This window comes from Cyphellophora europaea (assembly GCF_000365145.1).
Source record: "Cyphellophora europaea CBS 101466 unplaced genomic scaffold supercont1.1, whole genome shotgun sequence".
Taxonomy (NCBI): domain Eukaryota; kingdom Fungi; phylum Ascomycota; class Eurotiomycetes; order Chaetothyriales; family Cyphellophoraceae; genus Cyphellophora; species Cyphellophora europaea.
In genome coordinates this window covers 818263-845945 of record NW_008481797.1, presented here as the reverse complement: position 1 = coordinate 845945, position 27683 = coordinate 818263, and the positions used below count along the sequence as shown (strand labels likewise).

The 27683-nt window shown below is 53.5% G+C and overlaps 9 protein-coding genes across 9 annotated transcripts; 5 read left to right on the top strand and 4 right to left on the bottom strand.

Annotated features, from left to right (window-relative positions):
* Positions 1–307: 307 nt before the first annotated feature.
* Positions 308–2747, top strand: HMPREF1541_00293 (uncharacterized protein; the record flags this gene model as incomplete). The annotated part of the gene is made up of 2 exons (XM_008712599.1): positions 308–2359; positions 2424–2747. The coding sequence occupies 2 exons, from the start codon at positions 308–310 to the stop codon at positions 2745–2747; spliced, it is 2376 nt and encodes a 791-aa protein (XP_008710821.1).
* A 269-nt stretch (positions 2748–3016) lies between these two features.
* HMPREF1541_00292 (uncharacterized protein) lies at positions 3017–4171 on the bottom strand (the record flags this gene model as incomplete). The annotated part of the gene is made up of 4 exons (XM_008712598.1): positions 3017–3277; positions 3328–3589; positions 3645–3944; positions 4029–4171. The coding sequence occupies 4 exons, from the start codon at positions 4169–4171 to the stop codon at positions 3017–3019; spliced, it is 966 nt and encodes a 321-aa protein (XP_008710820.1).
* Positions 4172–5220: 1049 nt separating this feature from the next.
* On the top strand, positions 5221–6617 carry HMPREF1541_00291 (uncharacterized protein; the record flags this gene model as incomplete). Its single annotated transcript, XM_008712597.1, has 2 exons — positions 5221–5252; positions 5303–6617. 2 exons carry the CDS (start codon positions 5221–5223, stop codon positions 6615–6617), a joined length of 1347 nt encoding a protein of 448 aa, XP_008710819.1.
* Positions 6618–11613: 4996 nt separating this feature from the next.
* On the top strand, positions 11614–13827 carry HMPREF1541_00290 (uncharacterized protein; the record flags this gene model as incomplete). The annotated part of the gene is made up of 1 exon (XM_008712596.1): positions 11614–13827. One exon carries the CDS (start codon positions 11614–11616, stop codon positions 13825–13827), a length of 2214 nt encoding a protein of 737 aa, XP_008710818.1.
* A 1121-nt stretch (positions 13828–14948) lies between these two features.
* On the bottom strand, positions 14949–18125 carry HMPREF1541_00289 (uncharacterized protein; the record flags this gene model as incomplete). The annotated part of the gene is made up of 3 exons (XM_008712595.1): positions 14949–15443; positions 15491–17811; positions 17861–18125. 3 exons carry the CDS (start codon positions 18123–18125, stop codon positions 14949–14951), a joined length of 3081 nt encoding a protein of 1026 aa, XP_008710817.1.
* A 385-nt stretch (positions 18126–18510) lies between these two features.
* On the top strand, positions 18511–19799 carry HMPREF1541_00288 (uncharacterized protein; the record flags this gene model as incomplete). Its single annotated transcript, XM_008712594.1, has 2 exons — positions 18511–18723; positions 18768–19799. The coding sequence occupies 2 exons, from the start codon at positions 18511–18513 to the stop codon at positions 19797–19799; spliced, it is 1245 nt and encodes a 414-aa protein (XP_008710816.1).
* A 440-nt stretch (positions 19800–20239) lies between these two features.
* On the bottom strand, positions 20240–22621 carry HMPREF1541_00287 (uncharacterized protein; the record flags this gene model as incomplete). Its single annotated transcript, XM_008712593.1, has 1 exon — positions 20240–22621. One exon carries the CDS (start codon positions 22619–22621, stop codon positions 20240–20242), a length of 2382 nt encoding a protein of 793 aa, XP_008710815.1.
* Positions 22622–23514: 893 nt separating this feature from the next.
* Positions 23515–25480, top strand: HMPREF1541_00286 (uncharacterized protein; the record flags this gene model as incomplete). Its single annotated transcript, XM_008712592.1, has 2 exons — positions 23515–23671; positions 23724–25480. The coding sequence occupies 2 exons, from the start codon at positions 23515–23517 to the stop codon at positions 25478–25480; spliced, it is 1914 nt and encodes a 637-aa protein (XP_008710814.1).
* A 230-nt stretch (positions 25481–25710) lies between these two features.
* Positions 25711–27454, bottom strand: HMPREF1541_00285 (uncharacterized protein; the record flags this gene model as incomplete). The annotated part of the gene is made up of 2 exons (XM_008712591.1): positions 25711–26293; positions 26415–27454. The coding sequence occupies 2 exons, from the start codon at positions 27452–27454 to the stop codon at positions 25711–25713; spliced, it is 1623 nt and encodes a 540-aa protein (XP_008710813.1).
* Between the last annotated feature and the right edge of the window lie 229 nt (positions 27455–27683).

The following is a 27683-nucleotide window of genomic DNA, read 5'->3' as shown; positions in this document are numbered from 1 at the left end:
CCGGCAACTGCCCGGCTTATGGGGCATTGGGGCTGGATCGCTCCGGGTGACGTACTATGCTCGGCACCAGATCGTGCTGCAGGTACAATGCTACTCGTAGCGTTGCATCTCAACGTGCGCCAGTAGCCTGTCTCTCATCCGTTCACCTATAGGTTCGTTGAATGTGTTTCTTGGATTACTACAAGTTATCAGCAATCGTGAAGTTATCACTAGCTCGCCGTTACATGTTGAATGGTAGCAAGCTGCCCCTCAATTGATGCACTGAGTCGACACTCCTGCAGCGCTTGCTGCCTGGCCCGCGACGACCATGTCGTCAAGACCGGCTTCACCAGACGCCTCCGAGAACACGCCCCTACTCTCTCGTCAAGACGAAGAGTCCCAAACATCCTACAATGACCGTCCCAACGGAACGACTACGCCCCACCCTGAATCAATCTCATCGTCAGATGGCAAGAGCAAGAAATACGGCCGTTGGCCTACGATAGCAGCGCTTACCATCCTCTGCATAGGGACTGTCATTGCCATCATCGGCTTCGCTGTGCCGTCAATAGCGCAGGAATATGCACAAGAAGCGCTGGTCTTCAAGCCAGAGCAGCTCTCAATCGATTCCTTCACTTCACTAGGTATCAAGACGCGATTACAAGGCGATTTGTACTTGGACTCGTCAAAGGTGAAGAAGAAGTCGGTCAGAGATCTTGGGAAGGTGGCGACCTGGATTGCGCGTGAGGTCAAGAGCGGTCAATCCAAGCTCGAAATCTACCTCCCAGACTATGGCGACGTCTTGCTGGGCTCTGCCACGGTCCCTTCTGTCATCATGAATATACGCCCGAACCACCACAATCACCTGGACATACTTGCCGACCTGGAACCTGGCGAGGTGGACGGAATTAGGCAGATCGCGAAAGATTTCCTAGATGGACACTTGAAGAACTTGAACGCCAAAGCTATTGCCAAAGTGCCTCTGAGGAGCGGCCTCATCAACCTCGGTACGCAGGTCGTTCAACAATCGATGCACTTCAGAGGCGATGATGTACCAGCCAAGCCACGGTACAACATTACCAATCTACGGTTCGCTGAATTCGGGCACCCTGGCCACCCCAGTGGAGTTCTTGCAAAGACGACGGTCTCCGTCAAGAATGACTATCCAGTCAACTTCGATGTACCGCCGTTGAATTTCGACATTCTACTGCCCGACTGCAAGGCCGACTACCTGCGCCTGGCCACTGCTTCAACTGCAGTCATTCAGATTCTCCCACGACAGATGGTGAATGCTTCGGTAACCGGCTTGATCGAGCAACTCCCGACGGCACTTACTAGGGCTTGCCCGAAATCGAGCAATTCTCCTCTGGACAGACTCGTTGCAGATTATCTTGCTGGCAAGGATGCTACAGTATACGTCAGGGGGGGTGATCAAGATTCTCACCAGACGCCCGGCTGGATTGAGAAGATTTTGAAGGATACTACATTACCCTTCACCCTGCCCTCCCATCCCTTCGACAACTTGATCAAGAACTTCACCTTAGCAGACACACACTTTAGCCTCCCCGACCCATTCGCTGAAGACTCCCGACCCACGATATCCGCAATTGTGAAGGTTCTTGTTGGCTTACCCCAAGACATGAATGTCAACCTGGATGTTGACCGAGTCCGTGCCAACGCCGACGTCTTCTACAAGGGCGATATCATGGGCAAGCTAGACCTGCGAAAGTGGCAGGCCGCCAACGCCACCAAGATGGATGACGACCTCCTTGTTCAATCAGTGATCGAAAATGCTCCGCTAGAGATTGTTGACAACGACGTCTTTACAGAAGTCATACAGCAGCTGATATTCGGTGGCAAAGGCGTCTCCCTCGAAGTCAAAGGGAAAGTTGATGTGAATACTGCTACAGCTCTTGGGCAATTCATTGTCCGCCGCATACCAGCTCAAGGAAGCGTCTTCGTAAAGCCCATCAACCGCAGCAGCTTCTCACGGCCTGGCATCTCTGACATTAAAGTGGTGGACTCCTCCCGCAAGACCCTGACCCTACAGGCTAACGCCAATATCAGTAACCCCACAGACTACTCGGCCCACATCCCGCACGTGAACGTTAGCGTCGTGGTCAACGATACACTTGTCGGCTACGCGTGGAGTGCCGCCGATGTTGTTCCCGGCATGAACGACATCACTGTCTGCGCCAGGTGGGACAGCAGTGTGGTTGGAAGAGAATGGATCAGTCAATTTCTCTCAGGCTACAACACCTCCCTCACAATCAAGACCCACGAAGCCTCAATCCCCGGCCTTCCGAACATTGGCCTAAATCTGACGATCCCGGCCCCTCACGCGACCGAGGTGTTTGGAAAATTCATCCGTGAAGCCACCGTACGCTGACCCTCATTCCATCACTCTTTCTCGCTCGACCCCATTACTGACCTGACCCCTCAAGATGCACATCCTCTCCTCTACCACCAGCTTCGTGCTCGCCTCGCCGATCGCCCTGGCAATTGACGATATTTCCGCCTCAGCCTTCCACAACGGCACCAAGATCGCGCAGATCGACTACGACCTCCCATTCGACGTGCCGCGCGGTAAAGCCGAAACGCCCAAGATGCCTGTCGAGTGGGAACTGGACCAGTTGGGGACGGTACGAGAGGCGCTTGGTGGGAACCTCAAGCTTGATGCAAGAGCTGAGGTTGGCGTCAGAATCGGAAGGTGGAGTGAAAGGGTTTGGTATGAGGGGAGAGGGATAGGGGCCAGGGTACGGCTGTGAGGTTCTTCTCCGAGATGCTGGTGTCTCGAAAGAAATTTGGAGGGAAAAGTTGACTGATTGCGATATCACTCCAGATTGGTGACGTGGCTGCTGTATAAGGAAACAACTTCAATGACTGATGACTACTTGAGCTCTCAATGTTCCTACGTCCAACTGGCCCACCGGCAGTCCAATCCTCCGCGCTTTGTGGGTGTGAGTGCAGACCTCAGCATACGTCTCAGCCGCCGCTGGCGTCTTCTGTTGCCAATTTCGGTCTCTCATCGAGACGCTCAATATCCTTGGCGGCGTTTGGGCATATAAGGCTCCTCCATCCACTTGATGTCGTCTTCGTCGAGCACGATATCACAGGCTGCTACCGCCTCGTCTATGCGCTCCTTCTTGTTCAGTCCTAGGATTGGGCACACGCCTTTCTTGCTCAGACACCATGCAATAGCCACCTGTGCCATGCTATAACCTGTCTTCTTGGCAACCTTTTCGACACGGTTGATGATCTCCTCGTCGACTTTGTCCTCACGGTTCTTCATTATGACCTGAGGATCGGTCAGTAGCGGACAACGAGCCCTGAGAAGGTTCGGCGTACCTGCAAGTATCGGTCGGTTTTCTCCCTGAGGCTATCCTCGCGGTCATGCCAGGGTCGAGTCAGTGCGCCGCGGGCCACTGGAGACCAAGGGATCAAGCCCACACCGATGTGATTGCAGTAGGGAATCATCTCATTTTCCTCTTCGCGGTAGATCAGGTTGTAATAATTCTGCATGCTGATGAACTTGTGCCAGCCGCGGCGGTCGGCAATGTTCTGCAGCTCCTGAAACTCCCATGCTGCCATACTGGAGGCACCAAGGTACCTACAGGAGTGTCAGATGAGAGATAAGCAGATGCGAAGACAGGAGAGGTACATACCTGACCTTCCCGGACTCGACAACGTCGTTGAGGGCTCGCATTATTTCTTCTCGGGGCACGGATCGATCAAGGCGGTGGATTTGTAGAACGTCGATGTAGGTGCCGAGACGGGCAACGGAGGCATCAACGGCGTCTAGAATGTGCTTGCGGGACAGGCCGGTCCGGTTGAGCAATTCACCATCGTTGACAGTGGAGGGACCAGGCTGGAGGCCGATGTTTTCGGGGTCAACGCCGAAATAGCATTTTGAGAGGATGACCAGACGCTCGCGTGGGATGTTGTACTTCTTTATGGCCTTGCCACTGCAGCTGAGTTAGGTACCATGCTGCAAACTGAACTGAGATGTAGGTCGAGAGGACTCGATAGTGTCGTCTCACCGGACTTACATGATCTCCTCGGATTTGCCGTGGCTGTAGACGTCTGCTGTATCCCAAGTACGAATGCCTGACTTGTAGGCGTGCTCCAGCAGGGGCAACGAATCTTCCTCATTCAGAACCCAGCCCTGCCAATCTGGTGTGCCATACGACATAGCACCGCTCGTTGTGGTTAGTCATTGACTGTAGCCTACGTGAAGACGCTCACAGAATCACTCTGGATACCCTGAGGCCACTCGAGCCCAGATTGGCATATAGATTCTTAGGTTTGGATTCGGCCATTGGGATTGCTTGCTGTTCGAGATCTGGTAAGTAGTCAGAAGGAGCAGATCAATGTAGAAGGCACGATCGAGGTCAACTGGCAAGTGGGCATCCACATGTCAAATACATATCCCTCCTACACGGAATTCACCTCACGATGCAGCAGTTGACATTCATCGATATCATGGATCTATCGGAGATACATGATCGGAAGCGGGGGACGGCCGCTTCATGTGTATGAATTTTTATTAGTCATCGCTGTACCAACGTTACCGATACGTCTTGATTCCAACCTCATCTCCCTCTTCCCTCCTTGTTGCTTCTGGGTCCTCAAAGGCCTACCTGAATCTCACATCGTCCTTTCCAGGCCTTTTGATGTATCGGCGACACACTTGCGGCGCTCTCCACGGCAGGTTGATGCCGAGGGCTCCTGCATCCCAACAGCTCATGAGTCTTGGACGGCAATTCCCCTTTCAGACCTATGAGCCACTGACAGCTAGGCTGCTATCGCGGCTGATACAAACAGCTGGACTTTGTTCTCATTTCATGAGCTGGTCCTGCCAGTCGAAATGGCATTGGTGATCCTTTGTCGAAGCGTCAGTCCTACCTTGCTCATATCTGGCCGCAAGTTTGAATATCCCGCACTTCTCGTTGTCCATAACTTTAAGGGTCGCTGAGAGACAAGCCGCTCCTTCATGACACCAACTTGATGGTGATAGCGGGTGCTGTCTATGCTACGCTGCCTTCACAATTGCGTGGGTTACTTTCCTTGATCAACTGCGCAATAACTTCCAAAAAGGCCCTTTGAGCATTCTGTCTTTGAATCACCGCGGTGATCACAAGTCTTGGTGAGTGCCATCTCCATCATGCGATCCCTCTTCCCCATTCTGCTGCACCAGAAATTTGTTCTGTACCTACCACCCCCTCTTCAAGCATCGCAGACATGGACAGCACCAGACATATGGTCGTGGGAAGGTAAGATACTGACTCCCGATCTGTAAGCTGTGACATCTAACAATACACAGCACCGAGTGCGACTGCGCTCGTCATCCATCCAAAGGTCTGGTAAAATCGACCCATGAATACGTATGCATTGTCGAAGCCAGCGCCCGCAATGCCGTTCGTGAGAACCTCCCGAAGCTTGACAAGGGAAGTTCGATCGTCTTTGACATGGACAAGCCCGAGGACTGGGATGAGATGGACGAAGAAGCTCGCTGGACAAGCAAGCGCGAGCGTCTAGTCAGTCTCTTCGGGGGCAACAATCTCTGGTTTGAGGAGGACGGCGACCCTCTCCGCGGCGACTCCATCATTACGGTTTGGAGGGAAGACTACTACGCCAGCTTCGAAGCCGCCAACCACCACGACTATGACGACCACTACTGGATCGGCAGTCAGGTGCTACCAGCTTTGTGTACCTACACTGAAGAGGACTACAACAAGACACCCCAGGGCGTCTTTGTCAGAATGCAAGCCTGCAGAGAGGATCGTGATGCTGTCTGGCAGAAGCACGTCAGCTCGTTGTTGATAGCCGCCATCACGGCAGATCTCAGAAGCCGAAGACCTGCACTACTGCCGCAGACCGCTCGCGACCTGCTGGACTACCTCAACTCTCCCGGCCACATCATCAGTCAAGATGAGGCCGACGGTCTTCTACGCGATCTTAATAAGTCGCATGCAACTGGTCTTGTCGGTGTCGGATCCCATGACAGCACTCCGGACGACCCGTTGTCGAATCACCCCACCATGACTAGCAACTCTGCAACTTCGACCACTACTACTGCAGAGGATCCGAGACCCACGAGGAGTCGTGGCACCATTGCTGCGCAATACGACGTACCCGTACTGCGAGCTCCTGGCAGGACGCTGATTCCAGTGGAGAGACTGCAGATGCCTCAGATACGCCCTACGGTTCAGCAACCCACAACTTCTCCCTCTACACGCTCACCACACCATACCCAAGCGGGCGAGACTACCTCAGCCTCACAACTCGACTCCCCGAACCATGTGGCTGGACCGGTCAGAAATGTTCCGCTGCGCATTCGTCCTAAGCCTTACACTACTGGCAGACCTGGCGTCCAGCAGCAGCAGTCTTACAGCAGACCGACCGTCCCGACCGCTTCTTCGCCGCTCACTCAGCCTCTAGCCTTTCGGCAACAGATGACCGGCAACGATTCGAGCAGCCTCGCCTTCTCTCTCATGTCGCAGCCTACGGAGCACATCACTCCAGTTACGGCCACCATGCCACGTCTTGCACCGCGCATTACTGGCATCAACAGGACCAACGGCCGCGCAACCCAGCCAGCAGAGCCAGCAGATCAGAGTCGGAATGGCCGGAAATAAGGGGCTGGCCAGGTGCCGTGACCTCATATTCAAAATTCTCACCTTGTGTGCGCGCCAACGCGGCGGCCTGCACACCGATTCGATGTCAACGCAGTGTACAAGTACTTTCATGAGAGAGGCGTCTCTCGGGTCGATCTCGGGTCGAACTTAACATGGATGGCGGATAAGTGCTCGTCCGGACAGAACGGGCGTTGTGGTAGCAAATGCGATAGTCGGCCCTTCCGTAGGATGTTGTCAGCTGTCTTTCCGCTAACGTTCAAAACTCCCACCTCACCAATACTTCCCATTGCCACTCGGTCCGCGCCTTGTTACCTCTTACCATGCTTCAGAAAGCTGTTTCCCTGCCGCGAACTCGCCTAACCACCACCAGTAGCGGCCAGCGGCCAGGGGCCTCGATGGCTCCTGCCTTCTTTGTTAATTGCCGAAAGCGTTCAACAAAGGCAACCTCAAGGTGCCTTTGTTGATTATAGCCCCATCCATCAGGCTTTGTCTACATCCTCCCTTGATCTAAGTGTCGTGCACTATGTGGACAAGGTCGATCAAAGCTCGTGATGCTTGAATACGTCTTGCCTGGTCAACACTGGTGACTACCAGGCATGCCTACTTATTGCCGCTTCCAGAGCGAGAAACATTCCTTAGCTTCCTGTTCATGTAGATCAGATCATCCACAAACGCTTTAATGCTTAGGCTCACTGATCGAGTCTAGATCAGACGTTCAAGGTTCTGCAGCGGTGCAGAAACATCTTTCTACGATTCGACTTCCCGCGACCCTTCTTTTCCAACCCAAGGTGCGAAAGCTCCAACATGATGCGGAATGAGAATTTCATGGCCGTCCATCACAACGGAAAAGACTACATGAGAATCTGTAACGACACAGGAGTGAGATTCAAGCCTATGGATGAATACCTAGCTCGAGGAACACCGAACCAGCTCGAAGACGACCTTCAGCGACAAGCCCAATCATTGTCCCATGCTTCGAGCGGAGGCACTATCAGCTCTACGAGCTCTCAACATACCCATGGTGGTTCTCCGTCACACCATGCGCCGGCTCACACCCCTCTCCTTTCCCCTGTCGAAGCTTTGACACTGACCACATTCGAAGGCCACCCACACAAGCGCAATTTCGCTTACCTCGAGGAGCAACGGGAGTGCTACCGACCAAATATCGTGCATAAGAGACAAAAGATTGCCAAAAGACGTCAGAGGTCTGTTCCTGTTGAGATTTATACAGCCCAAATGGCTAGGCCTCTTCTTGTCCCCTACTCCTTCGAGGACGAATTCGGAATGCCAGACTCTGATGAACCTTCCTCGCCCGAATATGCGCTCAAGCACTTCACAAGCGAGCAACTGGCGATAGTAGGTGCGCATGAGCTAATGGACTGGTTCACGCCACGTCAGCTCCGCAATCGATTCCCTCCATCCCTCCTGCAAACGATCTTCTCGCAAGAGGAGCGTATGCTGCTTTGCCTGCTAGAGATTTCTCAGTCTCAGGTGCCTGGCGACCTTCTTACGGCTTTCGAATACTACCCTGATTCGCGAGCGTGCGGAGATCCAGCACTCGACAACTTACATGCCTAGCATTGCGTGACAAGGGCTGCAGAGTGCCTCGTTGTTCTTGTCAGCTTACAAGTGACGACAATAATTGAACTTGAAGAGCTTGCCACAACCAAGAGCCAAGATGCAGAATGTAACAAATGAGCATTGTATTCTGGGTTTGCTACTCTGAGATAAGGACATCCAGGCCATGCCACCTGCTGTGGAATCAATACGTCAATACTAAAGAACCCCCCCCTTGCTTTCCTCATCTTTCTCCTCATGATGTGAAATCCGAGCGGCTGACTTTGTCAAGTACGCCTCAGTTGCTTATAGATAAGCTATCGTTCACCTCTGCCTTGAATCTCACTTCACATGTGCCTATTCGTGTGTTCAACAACGTCTTGATGCTTGATCAGTCGTGTATTGTTGGCCGTTGTTCTTGTAAACCACAATGGGGTGTGATTTTATATTCACATCCACGAAATTTGTGAATAATGCGCGAGACAATAGGTCATTCACTACATCCAAGATTCCCAGCCACCACAGCAATACTTTTGGCCAATACTTTTGGCCTATATCTCTGCGTGCACCAGCGCTCTCACTGTTCTGAACAACTTTCTCACGCCAACAACCTCTTTAGCAACAGAGCCATCGGCGCAACTCTCTCTTCTTCTCCCTCTTGTTCACCATATCAGCCACTTCATCACAACACATTCACCAGAACCAGGCCGAGAGGGAGCAGCAGCAGCAGCGACAGCCACAACAACAACAGACCAGTGACGCAACCCAAGTAAGCATGATACCCCCAGACTCAACATCCCTGGAAGACGTATTCACGGCCGAGTAGCTGACGCGAAACTTTCCCGGCCACCACCTCATGGAACGCCTCGACGCAACGCATCTTCGACAGCACCTGAGCGCCGACCAGCTCTGGTGGACCTTCACAGACACGCAGCTGAAGTGATTGGGGATGCGAGACATCGTCAAGCAATTTGCCGGGCGGGAGGTCACTCTGACGGTCTTCGACGAGGGAGTGCGCAAGGAGCTGGCTGATTTCGCGAGCGCGGGGATTTCGACGAGGGATTTTCTCTCCAAGGAGGACGGAATTGCCGGACAGGGCGAGGAGGTGGTGGGAGATGAGGAGACTGATGCATCGTTGTTGGGGCTTCTGGCGCCGTCGAAGTCAGGGATGTTCTTGCTTCAGATGGCGCAAGCGTTGTCGGTGCCCGATCTTCCTAATCCTGAGGCACAGAGATTCGATGAGGCATGGGAGGGCTGCGAGTTTGCGGCTTGACTTGGGGGAAATGGTAGCGTATTGGTCTGGTGTTCATATTTAATGTCGATGAGCTGGGCTCCTAGGGAAGAAGCAGTGGTCGTTCGATCGGACAACGGACTTGTGATGGGACCTTGGACACTGCAGGAACCGTCAGCGTTATAGCAAAAGCACATGCCCAAGCAATTCCATCTAAACATGGCGAAAACCAACACCCCCAAGTATTTCGGATTCACCGCTTCCACATTGTAGACGACGAGTGTCGCTGGCTTCTCCTGAGCTTTAGCGGCGCCTTCCACTGCTTGGCGTCCGCGGCCAGGCTTTTGGCAGGAAGGAAGGTGCATATGGCGGCAAGAGGATGCCAGTAGCTGGAGAAACCTCGCCCCTGCATAATGATACAAGGCCAGACACCAACATTAGAGCATCGCTTGCGTTGCTCCCTTCCCAGCACATCAAAAGCTGCTCAGACACCGTGATGGTCGCACCTCCAAGACCGTCGGCTTGGCGCGTGACAAAACCTTCTCCGCACGCAAGGCTGCGAGCTCCAGGGGCAGTCGCGTCCCACCTTGTCACACGCGAACATGCTGATGCTCTCTGGTAGACTTGTGGCCCAATCTACGAAGCTGTAGAGCAGACCGGTGGACAAAGGGCAATTGATCAATTCTCGGATGGCCCCCCTTGGTTGCACACAAAGACATCGACGAGTCACAGGAATGCTTATCCCTTCATCTATTGCAACCAGGGGCTGTTTCGCAGCTTAGCACATAGGGTAGGCCGCTGTTGAGGAGAGGAACTGCACGCATATGAAGCGTCTGGATTGATTCGTAAAGGACGAGCTCCTCCAGTCACGCAGCTGGACCAAGGCTGCTCAAGGCTAGGATGAAAACGTAGCCCAGTGGGATAGCTGGCGAATTCTCAAGCATCCAACAACAGATATACGGAGCTCCGCCGACGGCCGCGATCCGGAACATCCCATCGAGAACTATACGTAGCTCTCCAAGCTGCTCCAGCGCGTGATCATCTATTCACGCACATGTCGGCGTTTGAGTCCGAGCGTGGCCGCTGGGTGGGCGAAGCACTGGACGAGTCATCGATCTGAGTCTATCGACCCTCGCAGTCCAACGTGTAGACCGTGAAGCCAAGGTTTTGGGCTCGGCCACGTCTCTCCAAACGTGCCATGGTGATGTACACCGACTTCGAAGCAATGCTATTCCACAAATGCAATCCGCTGTGTCCTTGCGCCGCCACCTAGGCTACATGAAGCTGCAGCTTCTGCGCCTGCCAAATCTGACACAAAGCTTGCTCTGAAGCAATAATTTAATCTAGGGCAGTCATGAAGATGATACAAGGACCAAAGGACCACCTTGTGTGCTCGCTGGCCTTTGCAGGCGTCTATATTCCATTCTTACCTTGTAGACTTGCCGCGTTGCTGTTGCGCACTGCAGTATAATTACATATTTCAGTGGGGAGATGACCTGATCACGAGATTCAGAGCTTGGATACGCCCTTGACACTTGACTGTCGTTTGACACCTCAACAGCATACCAGAGTCCTGGATCATGACTCCTTCGTGCCAGTGTAAGTTGCCTCGATCAATATCGACTCGTCGAGTCACAGTCCATGCTACCTCGCCTGGTTGTTGGGTACTTCGCTTGCTTGCGGCATATCCAACAAAGACTTCTGCTCGTCTCGCTCTGTGTCTTGCAAGTGACTGACTCAAAGGCTGATTGCCTTGCAGCTGTCCTGCCTGGCAACGTCTAAAGAGGTGCAGCCATCACACCGCCTAGACAACGCGTTGTTAGTCCGTCACGTTCTGCCTTGTGCCTTGCCAGCCTCTCCGCAAAGGTATCACACCTCGCCATAAATGATGGCTTCCTCATCGTTTGCTCCTGGTCATCACCCACGTGCATATCCACATCCACACTTCACATATTCTCATGGTCTGTGTTCTGGTACCCTGATAGCACCAGAGCAGAGGCAATCGAGCCCTCTGAAGACAAACGACACCTCCATTCAACTTGTGGGCATCGCGATAGCCACGCAACACACCACTTCGAAACCACTAAACCTGACCTCCGAGAATCGAAGTCCTCTTGTCAATCCCTTGACACCAACCGTCTGTGACAGAGACTCCCATCAACTGCGATTCCGTGGTACGCGTGTGAACACAAACAGCACAACTTCACGATGAGTGACTCGAACAACAATACCAACCACCAAGTCGGTCAAGACCAGGTTGGTCATGGCTATGATAGCCCAGTCGACCAGAATCCCGACAATGTCTTCCCCTATACCCCCGGCGACTTCGACCTCCCTGACTTAGTCCTCTCCGAATTCAATGACAACGACGTCAACCATACGGACGTTGACACTTTCGACGGGTCCAACCAGTTGAATCAGCGGGCTATGCCTCCAATCGACAACCAAGCTATTGGCGGTGGGTTCTTGGGCGAGCCTCTCCAGTCAGGGGAGGAGGGTTTTCCTCTTGGCAATGAACTTGCTGTGGTCTCCAGCATCGAAGGGCAGCCACAACCCGAACAGCAGCATACCTACCCTGACCCTGAGGAATTTCTTCCTCAGGGTGTCCCGCTGGCTGCGCCGGATCAACGCGATGAATCGCAGCAGCCACTGCAGACACTCGAAATCAGCCTGACGCCATTCACGGATAGCAATACCCCTCGAGATCCTCGCATTGTTCAGGACTCAAACCAAAACGCCCAGGCTTGTAATTCTGGCAACACCAAACAGCCACAAGCTGCTCGTGATACTGCGACTCTCAGCAAGGGTACAAGCTCCAAGGGTTTCACCCCAGGTCCCATGAGATACGCGATGATGACCAAAGGATTTCAGCCAGATCCACAACAGGGTCATGTCATTATCGGTCAACGTCCAGCTATTCCACGCCCCGACCGTGCCAGTCGTCTGGCTGTGCGGCAGCCTGAGGACCCGAACGAGATCTTCGAAATCGGCAGTCGCGAGGATTCAAACCCGAACCTTGGTATGACTTCAGGTCGCAACTGGATGGGCTATTTTGACCCCAACGATCCCGAGAGACTGGTCACCAGATGTCGGCTTCGAATTCGAAGAGGTCGAGGCAGCGATGGTCGTGGAGAGTCTCACTCTTACCTCGGCTACGATAGTAGTCGAGAGATTCTTCCTGCTGGCCTATCTCTCGAAGAAATTTGTGAGCTCTATCCGAACCATGTTTGGGGTGAGATGTTGCGCATCTTCTTGTCGGAGGGTTGGACTGGGGCCAGCATTTTCGAGGCTCTGCCAGGAGATGTCCAAAAAGCCATCCGAGCGGGTCGATCGGGTGCACCAGAGAAAACTCGACCTCAGAACTACATGCAGGCGGCGTGTGGCCGTGAGATTGACAAGATGGCCAATGAGGACAATATGTATCGTCCCGTAAAATCCGCTCCAAACAAAGGCAAGAAGCGCAAGAGTAGGCGCTCTTCGGAAGACGATCAAGAAGACGATGACGACGACGTTGAGGAAGTTTCCAGACATCGCCAGAAGTTTCGGCCATCATCCAACCGCCGTGTGGGTCCCAGCAGACGTACAACAAATGGTGCTGGTCAAGTCCGTTCGCAAGGTGGCCCAAGCAATCGTGGGCCACCCACTGTTAGTCTCTCAGAGGGCTTCAGCTATGGCGTCCAGGTCAATTCCGTACCGCCTTTGCCTCGGGTCACTCAACCGAATACTCCATGTGGTGTGCAACAGGTGCCCAACGTTAGATTTGCAGGCCGGGCTCCCCAGCACAACATACAGCGAGCCCCAAGAATGCCTGTTCAGCCGAGCAACATCCCGCCGACGCAGCCATCATTGCAGCCAAATGGTAGATATTTACCTTCCGGCCAGATGAGCAGTCAGCGGTCGTCTTATATCGATGAGCCATACGAAGGATACCACCAAGACTGGCAGCACCAAATTGAGTACCGCGGCGCGATGTATGATCCGAGGATTGCATTTGGTAGCACGCGCGTGAACTATGCCGGCCACAGACCTCCCGTCCAGAACCAGGGGCTCATTGTTCCAGGCTATGGGTTGGCGGCTGGTGAGAGGTTGATGCAGCAGGGCAGTCGATTCCAAACGCGGCCTTCGTATTATGATTCGACCGATCATAACGGCGGTTTGGCTTATGCTCCTGGTCACTGGGCTGGGCAGCCATTGCCAGTCATGCCTCCATCCTTGATCGGCGGGACGGAGGAACGATGGCAGAACTTAGCTGCTGGTTTGTACGATGATTCCCTTGGCCTCGTCAGCCCTCAGAACAACTTTGAGATATTGCACTCTGAGCGGCCTTTGCATAGTCCCGGCAACGCCAGCCACACGCAGCCACAGAAGGACGACCCAGACGGCAGCTCTAAGTCGCCGGACACTGAGCCTCGAGACATCTAGGATCGACAAGGCGACTTTCGCAGTTCGTCGACATGGTTCCAATAGATTCTGCTAAGATCATGTTCGAGCTCATCCCGCCTTCGTAATGCCAATGAAACGAGTCCAATAATTTCTAGCCTGGCGAGAAGACTTGTGGGCGATAAACAGGTGGAACAAGCTGCGGACATTGAGTCGAGTATCGTAAGCTCGCTTATCGCTAGACGACAAGCAGGCTTCTGGCTCAGGGATGCTACTGTGGACGGTGTATTATGAAGAAATTGTTTCGAATGAGTGCTGTAGTCATTCAGTAGTGCAACCAGGCAGGGGAAGGTGAACCAGGTCATGTCTTTTGAAGGATGGTGTACGAAGGATCGGGAACTCTCTTGATGGGCTGTGGCTCACTCTATTGATCGATTGGCATATCGGCTGCGAGGCGTTGGTGGTCATGGCTTTTAAGTCTGCTTTTGGAATCAATAGCTTGCATAAAGACTGCGAATGACAGTCTGACTATAATCAAGATAGGGATATGTTCTTTGCTCTTTCTTTTGCGTAGCTGTTCGTGTAGGTAATCGTAGGTACGCAGTGTGGTGTATGCGGAGGAAGAGTTCCCCGGAAGACGTCGCTTACCTCGGGTGAAAGCACTTGTTCGAGCTTGGTGACAGCACTTGTCAGAGGTTTCACCCTCTACGACAGTCATGCCTCACACTCAGAGAAGATTGCGGAATCAAGTGATGAAAGGATGAGGATAGTGATTAGACAGCAGCGGCTTTGAAGCGAGGCAGCCAAACAGGAAAGAGCGAAGGAGCATATAACTAGGTGGACGCACCTACTTTGAAGTACCTGTGAGAACAACATCACAATCCCAAGCAGGCGCAATATGCAAACTGGTGTAAAACGCACACTCGCTCCAAGATCAATGCTTCTGAGTTTGTGGTTGTGATTGCTTTGATGCATGTTCTCAAAGCGTTCCTGCTAAATAAGTGATACATTCCAGAATAGGAGACCTTTGTACCTCCCAATGCTTCGTCTGCCGGTCTGACCTCGTCCACACAAAATCCTCCCAAGGAGTCTTCTCAGCGACGCAGCTCGCAGATCTGGAAGGCCCTGCTCTGTCGGAGTCGCCAAAGCCTGATCATCACGTTTCAGCGCTTGCGCTTCTTGCCGTGATCATCGTCAGCCGCGCCACGCTTGTCTTCTTTCTTAGCTTTGCTCTCCATTTCATCCCAATCGTCGCCTTCATCACTGAGGCCGCTCTCGTCCTCACCCTCATCATCCGAAGCGCTTGCGTCGTCATCGAAGTCGGACTCATCGTCGCTCTCACTGGCACTCTCGGCAAGCTCAGCATCATCCATCTCGAAGGCACTTTCCTCCTCGGACTCTTCGGCACCCTCATCATCCGAGTCTTGAGTCAAGAACGACCAACCGCCTTCCTTGAAGAAGCTGTGCGGGTCGGTTGAGACAGTCTTCATGATAGTAGCCCAGTTGAGGTTGAGGGGACCTTCGGTACAGGCGATATCGACGCTGTCAAGCCACTCCTTAACACGATCGAGGGACTCTACCGGGATCGTGTTGACGTGAATTGGCGGGCGGTTGAAGTCCTTGTAGACGAAGACGAGATCAAAATTCTTGAGACCGAACTGGGAATTGTTAGCCACTGAACTGCAAATCGGAGTAGGGCACTTACCTGAATACGTTCAAGATGAGCAACTTCGATCTCATCTAGTGTAATGACCGTGAAAGGAGGTTCCGTAAGCTGAACCAGTGCGTCCGTCGCAGGCGACATAAGGACATTGCTGCGATGTGGCACACCGTTGAAGCTGAGATCCCGGAAAGGAATATCAACAGAAACATTCTGTTCGCGGCCAGCATCGGCAATCTTCTCGGCGAAGCTCTTGAACTGGCGATCTAGGTCGGCACGACGTCTGCGCTCTTCCTGTTCCTGCTCAAACTCTTCTTCGTCGCCAAATCGGTGCTTGCGTTTGCGATTGCCAGTCTCATCGAAGGCCATGTCGGTAGCTTCTCGATAGAATTGCACGTCCTTGGTCTTGCGCTTGCCGATGATGATGGGACTCTTCAGGTGGACGTGAATGAGCACGATAAGCTCTCCGACGCAAGGTTGGAAGAAAAGGTGCTTGATGTTGCTGAATACGACATCAACGTGCTCATTCCTCAGCGGCGAAACATAGCGAAGACCATTTTGGTGAATCTCAAGCTCTCCCGGGACACGCTTTCCATCCTGAGCAGGTCGGAGAAAGACATCGCCGAGCTTGAGTGGACGTCGATTTCGGATTTCGACCAGCTTTTCCTGTTCGACAACATCTTCCATGTCCTTCTTCTCTTGCTCACGACGTACGGCAGCCTTCCGAAGTTCAGTGATCTGAGCTGCGACATCAGACAAACGATCTTGGTCCTTCGACCGCACAGTAAGCGACCGGATGAAGTGAGCTTGAGGGTCTTCGAAAGGCTGATCGTCTTTGCGGCCGACACCTTGACCGGGAGACAGGAAATTGAACCGAAGTTGAGTGTATTCGCCTTCGTCTGATTTGCTGACACTCTTGATGGTGTTGATGTGGAACGGCACGGGGCGGCCCATGATCGGTAGGATGACTGTCGATGCTTTCGTGTCAACGTAGACGATAAGATCCTTTGCTCTAGCAGGGAGCTGCTCGTCTCTTCGATACGACTCGAACTTCTTGAACTTCTTCTCGTTGTCGCCATCCAGCCCACCGGTGGCTTCACTGTACTTCTCAAGGCCTTCGCGCTGCTTTCGCTGCGCGAGTTCTTTCTGATGCTCCTTTCGACGATGATCTTCCTCCTCCTTGGCGTTGTCTTGACGATTCGCATTTCGAAGGCGGGAAGACTTGATGTTCGATGTGGCCACAGCACTTCGGCCAGGCTTCTTCTCTTCTTTCTTCTTCGGCTTGGACTCTTCTTCATCCTCTTTGAAGTAGAACTCGATACTGTCCAGGTCAGTTGGCGCAGACTTGGTGAAAATGGCTGGTTCCCGTGCTGTCACACGAATTGTGTCGACCAAGAGAAGGCTGTAATTAGATCCCTTCTTATCCTGTGGCTTGTCGTTGGTCAGATCCGACAGACTCGTCGTGATGCTCAGGGTCATGCCGTCACGCAGTACGCGCGAATTTTTGCCGTTCAGGGTGAAGTTTGCATCTTTCAGCTCAATACCAATCGTGGCACCAACGTTCTTAGCAAAGTTCTTCTCGAGCTCGGGCTTCCTCGACTTGATCACTCCTAGAGCTTTGTTGTAGACGTCTTTGGCCGGGACATTATCCTTGGCCGCTTCTATAGCCGCCTCATGCGCAGCAAGTAAGATCTTGTAGTTGGTAGTCTGAGACTTGCTCGGATCGACCAGGAAGGTACGGGCGACCGCTGCACAGTATGTCTTGTATCGTAGCCCCAGTCCAGCGACGATGCAGCCTGAATGGAGATTGCTATTGTTGGTGACGGGCTGAGAGGCCAGACGGACATCATACTCGCCGCCACTTTGGACGATCGGACCGTAAGCCCAGTCCAGCTGACCGATATCGAAGTCTTCTGGCAATTTGGCGACCTTTTTGAAGAGCTTCGCATCATCGATTTTGCGAGTGATGCCATCCGCCAACTTGCTGTGACTGATCTGTCGCTCAGCGTCGAGCACATCGGACATTTCCTCAATCCAATAATCGGACATAACGGCGCTGGAGGCTAGGGCGGCACTACGCACCGAGCGCAACTCGTTCTCATCCTTGATGGCGAAAGCCATGGACAAGGCAGTCGAGATGTCGACTTCCTCCAGCTCTTTTGCGGTTTCGCTGAACATACGTTTCCACTCGTCGACGAAGGGACCGGTGGCGTCGAACTTGCTGATGACGCCCACCTTCTTGCCTGCAGCTTTGATGACTTCAATGCACTTTTGAAAAGCTTCGGTGCGGGTCTCGGGTTTCTTCGCTTCGACAGTGAGGATTTCGACGGGGATCTTGCCATTCTTGAGATTCTTCAAGTGCTTAGCTGTGCCAGAATTAGCTTTGCGCGATTGAAGCTACATGAATGAACGGACCTTTCTTCTCAGTAGTGACAAAATACACGGTGGCCTGGGTAAAGACCATCAACGTAGCTGGGAACTCATAGCCAAGCAACCAGAAGTGCAGGGTATTGTTCTTCTGGTAGATGCTAGCATCCTGCTCCGCCTTTCCGGTAAGGACTACGATGGAGTCGGCGCCGTTGAAGAGGCCATCGCTGCTCCTCTTATCATTCTTCCAGATGCTGTAGAGGTTCGCGAGACGGTCGAAAAAGGGTTCGGCGGCGATCGTGATTTCGCTCATCGTGAGCGTCGTGCCTCAGCCGAGGCGAAGATGAGGACGAGTGCTGCCAGTATCCGGGTAGGTAGGATTGACACGATGTGTCTTGACGGCGGACAATCACACGTGGATTGCGAGGAGATGGAAGCCTTCGCGACGCGATAGGAGCTGGGAAGAAAAGCGAAAGGGAAAGATGGAGGGCGTAGGCCCCAAAGTCTAGAAAATCGCGGGATGAGGCAACGCGCTCCGCGTTCAAATGACAGAATGACGTTTCCACTAGAAAGTCACGTCGAAGTCACGGCGCCGGCAAACTGCACGTTCAGCGACCCCCACTTTCCTTTCCCACAGGCACATCGAGCTTTTCGGCCTTCGAACTCATGTTGTGTTGAGATGGCCGTGCTGTCAAGGAATGTCTGGTCTCGGTGATGATCCCACCGACTTCGAAGGCATCGATATCGGGCCCGTGATACTTCCTGGCCAGCAGCAACCACCTAAAGAACCTCGCACCAATGCAGCGACCGGCGCATCAGCGGCTGGTGTCCGCGCTTTCACAGCTCAAACGATAGCATTCTACTTTCGAGCGCCTGTCAAAGCATTCTTCAGGACGCGAGTGGACTACCTGGTACGTAGAGGCGCTTTGTCTTACCGTACCAACTGACAGTATAGGCCTATGCTCGATCTCTCAATCCCGCGAGCAACTCCGGCAAGTTCTCATGGCGAGCGACCACTCCCGGGATCCTGGCCCACGCGATCAAAACTTATGGATGGCGTTTTGTGCCCGAACAAGTTCTTCCACCTTTGCTCGCTAATGCTACCGTCGGCGCGGCGCTCTACACCTCTTACCTGCAGATCCTTGGTCGAATGCATGAGCCCTCTGGCAAAGCGTCAAAGGTAGTTTATCCACCTCCTCCGCCGTCGGCAACATTCTCTGCTGGGTTGTTGGCCGGTGGCATCCAGTCCTTTATCGCCGCCCCTCTCGATGCCCTCCAAGTCCGCTTCGATCGCAGAGAACAGCACTATGACGGAAAGTCGATGTGGCACTATGCCCGCGGAAAACTTCACGATATTGGTCTCCGGGGCATCTTTGCGGGATGGGGCTTATCTTTTGTGAAAGACTCCGTGGGCAGTGGTGTGTTCTTCTGTACGTTTGAGACCATCAAGAGTCAGGGCTACTACAAATTTGTGAACTGGTACTACGGTGCATTGGGAGAGGTTGCTATCGACAAGATCTCGAAGAAACGCGGCCCTGGTCCTGGAACCGAGTCGCATTTCACGCCGATTATTCGGCCACATTATGCGCTCGAACCTGCCTTCCTCTTCTTGGCAGGCATATCTGCTTCGGTCGCTCAGCAGCTTGTCCTACATCCCCTAGCCCTTATTCAGACCCACCATTTCGAACGTCTGGAACACCTTGACGAACAAGCTAAACATTTCTCTGAGACTCCTTCAGCCGCGCGCGGTCGAATGCTCAAAGCCTACTATCACGCTTACCAGGAAACATGGCGTGAGTGCAACTTGGAAGCGAAACCCTTTGGCAACTTGCGAAGGTATTTGTACAACCACTTCCTCTGGAACACGATGCGACAGGTGCCAAGTACCAGCGCAGGCTTGATTATCTTTGAGCTCGTCCGCAGGAAGTATGGTCTTAGCGACGAGGTGCGGATCAATCAGGATGGCTATGATATTCTCCTCAGTTGAGACTCGACTCTCTACTCTTACGTAGCAGAATGACGGAGGCTCCGCTCCCCAGCTTCAACATCGGTCTTTGAACACCGCTTTTTCCCTTCCAACCGCAGCCGCCGAATCATCCTACACAAATGCTCAGACTCCGTCTAATTTATGTTGAGAATTCCTTACTGCACAACTTGCTGAGCAGAAAATGCTGGTCTATCGAGATCGCGACCATGGTGGAAGAGAGACATTATCTCATTCGCATCTAGGTTCTCGGGCCTACGGGCAGCTAGCTCTCGCACCACACTGTGTATCTGCCACAAACTCATCGACATCGAATCATTTTTCACCGACCTGCTGATTATGCCCTCAATATCCCTCTGAGCACATCCCAACCCCAGTCATATCATCATCAAAGCATTCATTTCGCGCTGGTCCTTGTGCTTATCAACCCTCAGTAGCCGCTGTCACAGCCGCACGCTCGTTCTCCAATCCACATCCTCACGATCCGCCCATTCGCCCATAATCTTCAGAGCATATTCCGCCGCCTCAAAGGTATTCGTCACCGGATCGACCGGTAAGAAGTAACCCTTGGCCAGACCATTCTCTGGCTTGATCTTCTCTTTTCCCCTGTCGCCAGAGTCCTTGCTCCTCCCACGCCACGTCTCCGGATACTCCCTTTGCAAGACCTCAATACCTAATAGCCTGCTACCCTTCAGCCAGCTCGCCTGCAACTCCTCCGTATTCTGAATCAACTCTTCTCTAAAGAGTAGATACCGACGCTTATAGCCCTCGTGATCTTCGCTCTTTGTGTTTCCATCAGATCCGGGCGTTGGCGCCGCCCCTGCCATCTCCTCTGGAAGCGGATCCCTACCCAGTCGTTCCATGCCCGCCTTCTGAATATGGCCTCGACACACGGCGCCTAGCTGCACCACCAAGCCGTGCAGGTGTGCAAAATGTCTCGTCTTCTGTACCACGAAGTTGTAGTATCCGAGAATCGTGCTCCAACCGGGGTCCACACGAGGCCGGACGTAACCTTGTATAGCAGTGTTGAGCATAAAACACAACAATGCCTCAATGATCAGAAGCATGGGCTTGTGCATGTCGGTGGCAGAGGCAGCATGGTTCAACAAGTCGGCCCCTTCGTGTTTCAGCTTGCGGCCCAATGCAAAGTACTCGCGGTCGCGGTCGAGCCGAGACCAGGCGATGCGTTCCTCATCGGACGTAGAGACGGTAGAGGGTGTAGAGGCGGGACGGGGAGATGCTTTGGGTGGCCGGGAAGAGCGCTCAGTTGAAAGAGGTGTAGAGCTTCGGATAGATTTGTCGCCTGGCGTGGTGGGATCTGCGTTGCTGCCTTCGACTGACTCAACGCGGCGCATGGCGGTGGATTTCAGTGCGGTTCTGGAAGTAGGTGTTGCATTTTGTGGTTTACTCGTGGGACTGGCAGAGTGTTTCGAGTCTCGAAGGCCATTTGTAAGGGGGGTTGACGGCCGCTTCACCGGCTCGGCCGCAGGAATTTTTGCCCTGGGAATCCGACGCTCAGGGCTTCGTTCGCGATGCGATGGATTTGCAACGTCCTTCGAAGCAAGTGATTTGCCGTCTCGGCGGGATGAATCTGTGTTGTCCGCCGCCCTGGACACCACCTTCGGTTTTGACTTAAACTTGAGAAGGGCTTCAACCCGTTTGCGGTTCTTCTTGCCATACTTAAGCACAATAATATGTCGTTGCCTGGGACCTGGACTTCGGCTGTGAGTCGGAGTCACGACTCCACCTTTTCCTCCAGCCTTCGAGGCGGTTGGGACTTTGCCAGTAACGGATGAAGCACTGCGCGCTGAGTGCTGACTATCCGAGCGTACTCTACTTCCACCGAGCAAACCAGATTGTGGACCTTTTTCTGTGGAACGAGGCCCTTCCTCATTGATGATGCCGAGAATAGAGCGAACCGACTCGGACCGATGATGTTGATGAATTGAATCCCCGTTGCTCGAGGGGGGAGGTGTCGCTAAGGCCTGAAGTAGCGAGGGCGGGAGATCGGGCGTTAGAAGATCCGGAAGCGCGTGATCGTGACTTGGGGATGAGGGCAAAGTCGGCGAGAGTAGCTTTGGGATACGTTTCTGAACGTCTGTCTCGGTGCGTGACTCAACAGTGGGTTTCGGGGAGTTAGACAGTTTCTGCTTCTTCAAGGGTCGTGGGTTGTCAGTGGTATCTTTCGGACGGGGCGAAGCATGGCCATCGAGTCGAGGTGGATGTATCTTCTTGTCTTCGGCTCGGATCGGGCTTCGTCCTCGCTCTTGCTTCACCGGCTTTCGAACAGGCGGTTCCGGCGATCGCGAAGGCATGTCTGTCTCTGGTGCCTGAAGTTTGGCCGGCTTCAAGTCCTTGAATTCGTCTGTTTTTGAAGGTGTATTCTCGGAGTCAGGCTGTACTCGTTCTCTCTTGTAGTCCTTCAGGCTAATCTTCTTTCGATTCGTCTGGTCTGTGGGTGTTGAGGGCGCGGCGCGAGAAATTGGTCGCGTAGAAGGTTCGCTGTCCAGGAAACTGCCGTTCTCGTCGGCCCAAACACCCTCGACCTTGAGCAGATCTTCGTATTCACCTTGATGAGGTAGAAAGCTCATGTACTGCAGCTGCTCCTCTCGCTTCTTGAACGGCGTTCCCACATACCAGGTCTGCACAAAATGTGGGTTGTGCCTGTATGGGACGTCTGAGGGTACGGATAGCAAGTATGGCTGCTTAGGCAGTGTAGAATCGCCGAGACGCCTTATGCGATCATCCAGACGCCGAACTGTGGAGTCAATGTCGTCTTTTGTATGTTTCAGAGAGTGTGGAAGTTGTTGTTTGGACCGGGACATCTTGTGGCCTCAGCGCCTTCAAGGGTCCATGACCGGCCGCTTCCAGGACAATCGGTGACAGCCCGCTACATAGGCGGTCGCGGGTGGCCAGATGCCGGTCTGAAGGGCCGCAAGGGTCGGATGGGCTCAACCGAATAGATGCTCGACCACAGAAGCGTATGGAGGGGTATGAGCCGTTGATGGGTCGCAACTTCCGCCTGATGCGGTGTCAATCAGATACAGTCGATGGACGCGCCGGCGGGGCGAATTCGCCAGACAGTGGCTAGACACGAAAGATTGATTGCACAATGCTGCGTGAAGGTGGGAACAAGAGCGAGTGGGCGCCCGAGCGGGACAAAACAAAGAAGTCGTGAAGTATGCAGATTGCGACGAAGTCACAAAGCGTGGCTGGTAAAGCGCAGGCAAACTGCGGCGCTGATAGGGATTGTTCCTTTGGCGGTAATGGCGGCGACAGAGGACCCGGGAGACTTGAAGGGAGACTGCGCTGTCGATAAAGAGAATGTCGCAAGGGCATGCGACGTTGATGTGCCGGGTACTTGCATACAACCGTCCAGGCGTTACGAACATATGCTCCTCTCGCTGCCCCAGAGGAGCCCGTCAGGAATCAGCCCACTCGAGGCACCTATAGGGCTGAGCCTTCCTATTCAGGGCTAAAGGCAGCCTTGTCGCCTACAAGTACGAACTCGGTCGTGCTTGCACCTTGATCGTCATGCGCCGTTTCCACTGCCAGGAGCCGCTGCCATATCCACCCTCCTTAGGCAACGGCTTTTTTGCCCGCTCTCTTTGCCTCCATGTTCCGTTTCTGAGTATGGGTGCTGGCGTCTATGTGTCAGAGGACTAATTTGTTCTGTCTTCTCTTTTGACCCATCCTCTACCGGGGTCGGCAGAACGCAATGTTTACGTTTCCGGGCCCAATAAATGCCGCCGGCGAAGAATCAGATCCCAAAGGCTCGGGCAACAAACTCGCCCGGGCCGTTATCATCGTCGCTGGTGTTGCTTCGCTGGCCGCCTGTCTGATCTCATTCGTGTCTATGTGGTTACAACTGAAGAGTCTGTCTTTCCTCTTGTAGTTTATCACTCTTCACTAACTGAACCAATCTAGACTACCGAAAGCCCCTCCTACAACGCTATGTTGTCCGCATCCTGCTCATGGTGCCAATTTACGCGGCCGCTTCATGGGCTTCTGTCATCTCTCTACGAGCTGCCTTCTACCTTGATCCCCTCCGCGACATTTACGAGGCCTTCACGATCTACACGTTCTTGCAACTGCTGGTCAACTTCATTGGAGGCGAAAGATCTTTGATCATAATGATGCATGGAAGAGCTCCCGTCTCACATCCTTGGCCCATCAGTCTCTACTGCTCCAAAGTTGACATCTCTGACCCTCACACTTTCCTGGCCATCAAGCGAGGAATTCTTCAATATGCGTATCTCAAGCCGATACTCGCGGTTGCGACCATCATCTTCAAATTGACAGACACATACAAAGAGGGATACATCAGCCTAGATTCTGGGTACCTCTGGTCCGGTATCATCTACAATGTCTCCATTACAATCAGTCTCTACGCCTTGGCCATGTTCTGGGTATGCATGTCCGATGACCTTCAGCCATTTCGACCCATGCCCAAGTTCTTGTGCATTAAACTCATCATCTTTGCATCCTACTGGCAAGGGTTTTTCCTGTCGATCTTACAGTTCTTGGGGGCCATTCCCAGTGACGTTCCTGGCTATTCAGCCGACAATCTGGCAGCTGCAATCCAAGATGCTGTAATCTGCTTCGAGATGCCACTCTTTGCCGTCGCGCATTGGTACGCCTTTTCTTGGCATGACTATGCTGATGATACCATATCTTCCGCTCGCATGCCGATCATATTTGCTATCAGGGACGCTTTTGGTCTTCGCGATCTTATCGAGGATACCAAGCTCACATTCCGAGGCAAGCACTATGACTACCGCACGTTCGACTCTGGAGATCACATCATTGCTCACGAGGAGTCTCACTCGCGTATAGCCAGGATGGAAGACGGCATGCGCTACGAGCGTGGCGGCAAAGGAAAATATTGGATCCCCAAGTCCGTCCCCAACAGTCGTACGCCACTTTTGGTAAAAGCGGGGGCAAGTAATCCACCCGCGCCCGAATCCAGAGGCCACGCCATCGACTACCGTGCTACTGAGCCTGACATCGAGGTTGCCATCGATGCCGAAGACGAACGGCTGTTCACCAACGCTCGCGCTTTGGAGTTCGGCGACTGGAACTACCCTGTCGTGACGGCGCATGAAGCAACACGAGACGATTGGATGCATCGAGATCCCGCTCTGATCACAACAGCCACCAATCGACACTTATTTCAGCCAACAAAGGACAACCAAAGGCGGCGTAGAGACGAAGTGCGAGAAAGCATCAGCAAGGGCAAAGACCGCAGTAGTTCTTCCAAAGTCCCAAGGGCAGGAGCTATCGAAACAAAACTTCAGAACGACCTGCAACCCGACAATCAGAAGGGTCCGAACGAGCTCCCCGACTCGCATACAAATCGCGATCAGCTGGTGGACCTCATTGTCGAAGACGAACAAGCTGAACAGGCCGAACGTGTCCGCGCACGAAAAGAGGGCGGCGATGCTTGGAACACAGCTCCGGAAGGCCATCCCAAGCACTTCGTACGAACGTACAGTGTGGACGGTGCAGAAGAAGGTGTAGATATGCGAACGCAAGGCTTCGAACCGAGCAAAGTCCCAGCAGACCGTCCACCACCTGAGCATGCGATCAGTGATGATGAGGACGATGATGCTCAGGGGTCGAGTGGATCTAGGAAGGACCCTAGATATGGAAGCATGATCGAGGATGACAATGTCTGGCGGTGAAGCGGGCATGAAGGGGTGGAAGGGACAGTTGATCTCTGAGCGTTCAAGCGATTCTGATACCCCTGTACCTTTTTCATTTGGGATGCTGTAGCATTTCGGAGCGGAGAGCTTCGTTACATGGACATTTGACTATTTCAGACCGGGAATCGTGGTTTCTCATGTGACGAAATCCATACTGGCTCTTGACCTTTGCCCGCCTCCTTCTCTCACTTCCACAGGGCGTTCCCTCTTCAGACGCATTTCCACTCACCCTCCTCAAACACGTTCCTGTAGGGGTATCGACAATGCTTCCTCTCATACTCGACTGGTCTCGGGCCCTCAGCTGGAGGGGCACCTGGGACCTGGTCTTCCTGGCCCACGTATTTGACGCCGGTGACAGTGTCCGGGGCGGAACCCTCCTCGACCCACTTCACCATGGCCATCAGCACGTTGTCTTGCGGTTCCAGACTCGCGCCCATGCCCGCTGCGGAATTCCCAATGTTGCTCGCCCCTGGGCCGCCGCCGCAGTGCTCCATGCCGCTGATTCTGAAGAAGCGGTAGAAGTCATCCAGCTCTTCTGCTGGGGTAGCCAAGGTACGCGACACGTAATCGTAGTATCTCTCGGAGTTGAGAGGGGTGATGATGCCGTCGTTTTGACCGTGGTAATGCAGGATTTTGGAGCCACGGTCCCGGAAGGCAGAGAGGTCGCCGGACCAGGTGTTGGAGTCGCCGGGGTTGAGTGACCAGGCAAAGGCCCAGTCTTCGGGTGTCAGCTTGGCGACGTCGAAACTGGGGTCGTTGTACACGGCGTTCTGGTACCAATCGACGGTATACCTGGGGTTGTTAGCAAGCGTTTCATTGGATGATAGAGAACGAGTACGTTTAGACCTAGAGGAAGGCTTATTCAGGAGTAGTGATCTGACAAGCAGGTGGATGCAGACAAGGGCTGACTTACAGGAATGGCGCAGGCCCATAGAACGCATTGGCGAGTTGAGCGACGCCTGGAGTGGCAGGTAGAGAAGGATAGACCAGGGCGCCGTCCTTACCGTAGAGCGGGGAGAAAAGCGTGCGAATGGTTCCGGCTTGAAGGGCGGTAATGCAGGTGCTGGAATTGGTGGTGGAGGAGTCACATATCAATGCTTCCGGACGATAGATGGCGTTGCAGAGAGTAGCGGTCTCGACAATGCCATCCTCCGCACCATCCAGAGCATCACATTGCGCGAGAATACTATCGTCGATGCTTGGCCAACTAGGCATCGGTGGAAAGCCATCCGAACCGGCGGCTTGGAAGATCTGATAGAACGAGCCAGACCAGGACGTCAGATTGTTGAAGGCGAGAGCGGGTGCACCAGCGACGATGCCATCGAAATCTTCCGGGAACGACTGTGCCGACTTCCATCCCTGTCTCCCACCAGTCGAGCAGCCGAGGTAGTAGGACTTGGTGTAATTTTGGGAGTAGAATTGAGGCGCGATCGATTTAGCAACTTGAGCGGTTGTGTGTAGGGCACGCCAGGCGAAGTCGGCAACGACGTCTTCGTTGTTGAGAAAAGGGACACCTGTCATTCCATCGTGGCCGCCGTTTGAACCAAGGGAAGCGAAGCCAAGTGAGGCTCCGTAAGCAAGGTCTTCATACTGGATGCAGCCGCTGATACCGCCATTGGCGGTGGAAAGCACACGTCCGGTCCAGTTGCTTGCCTGTGGAAGCCACGCCTCGATTCTGGTACTGGATCGAGAGGAAGTGGCGACGGACAGTACGACACGGCAGATGTCAACGGGCACGAGCTGGAAGGGACGAGTGCATGTCTCTGGATTGTCTGGGAAGGTGAGGTTGCTGCCGGCAGGGACGTGCTGTGAAAAGTGGATGGTGGAGTTTTCAAGGGCGAGGCTGGCAGCGAATGCACTGCAGTCAGTCTCAAAGCCGAGACTCGTGACGGGATGACTGTATGCTATCAGCAGAGAAGCCACTGCCGCAAGTGAAGCACCGAGAAGTACCATCGTGCTCGTCGTCCAGAATGGCGGCATCCTGGACATCACAAGCGTGGCCTGGATTCATGTTATAGCCTAGCTGGCTCCTCGGCTCCGGAATCACGACAGTGCCGGTACAATCTTTGGTACTTAGTTGCTCCGCATTTTCAATCTTAGGCGACGCAAGCGACGAGGCAGGGGAGTTGAAATTAGCTTTATGGAGTCGGCATCGACGTCGGCATCATCCATGCGTACGAGA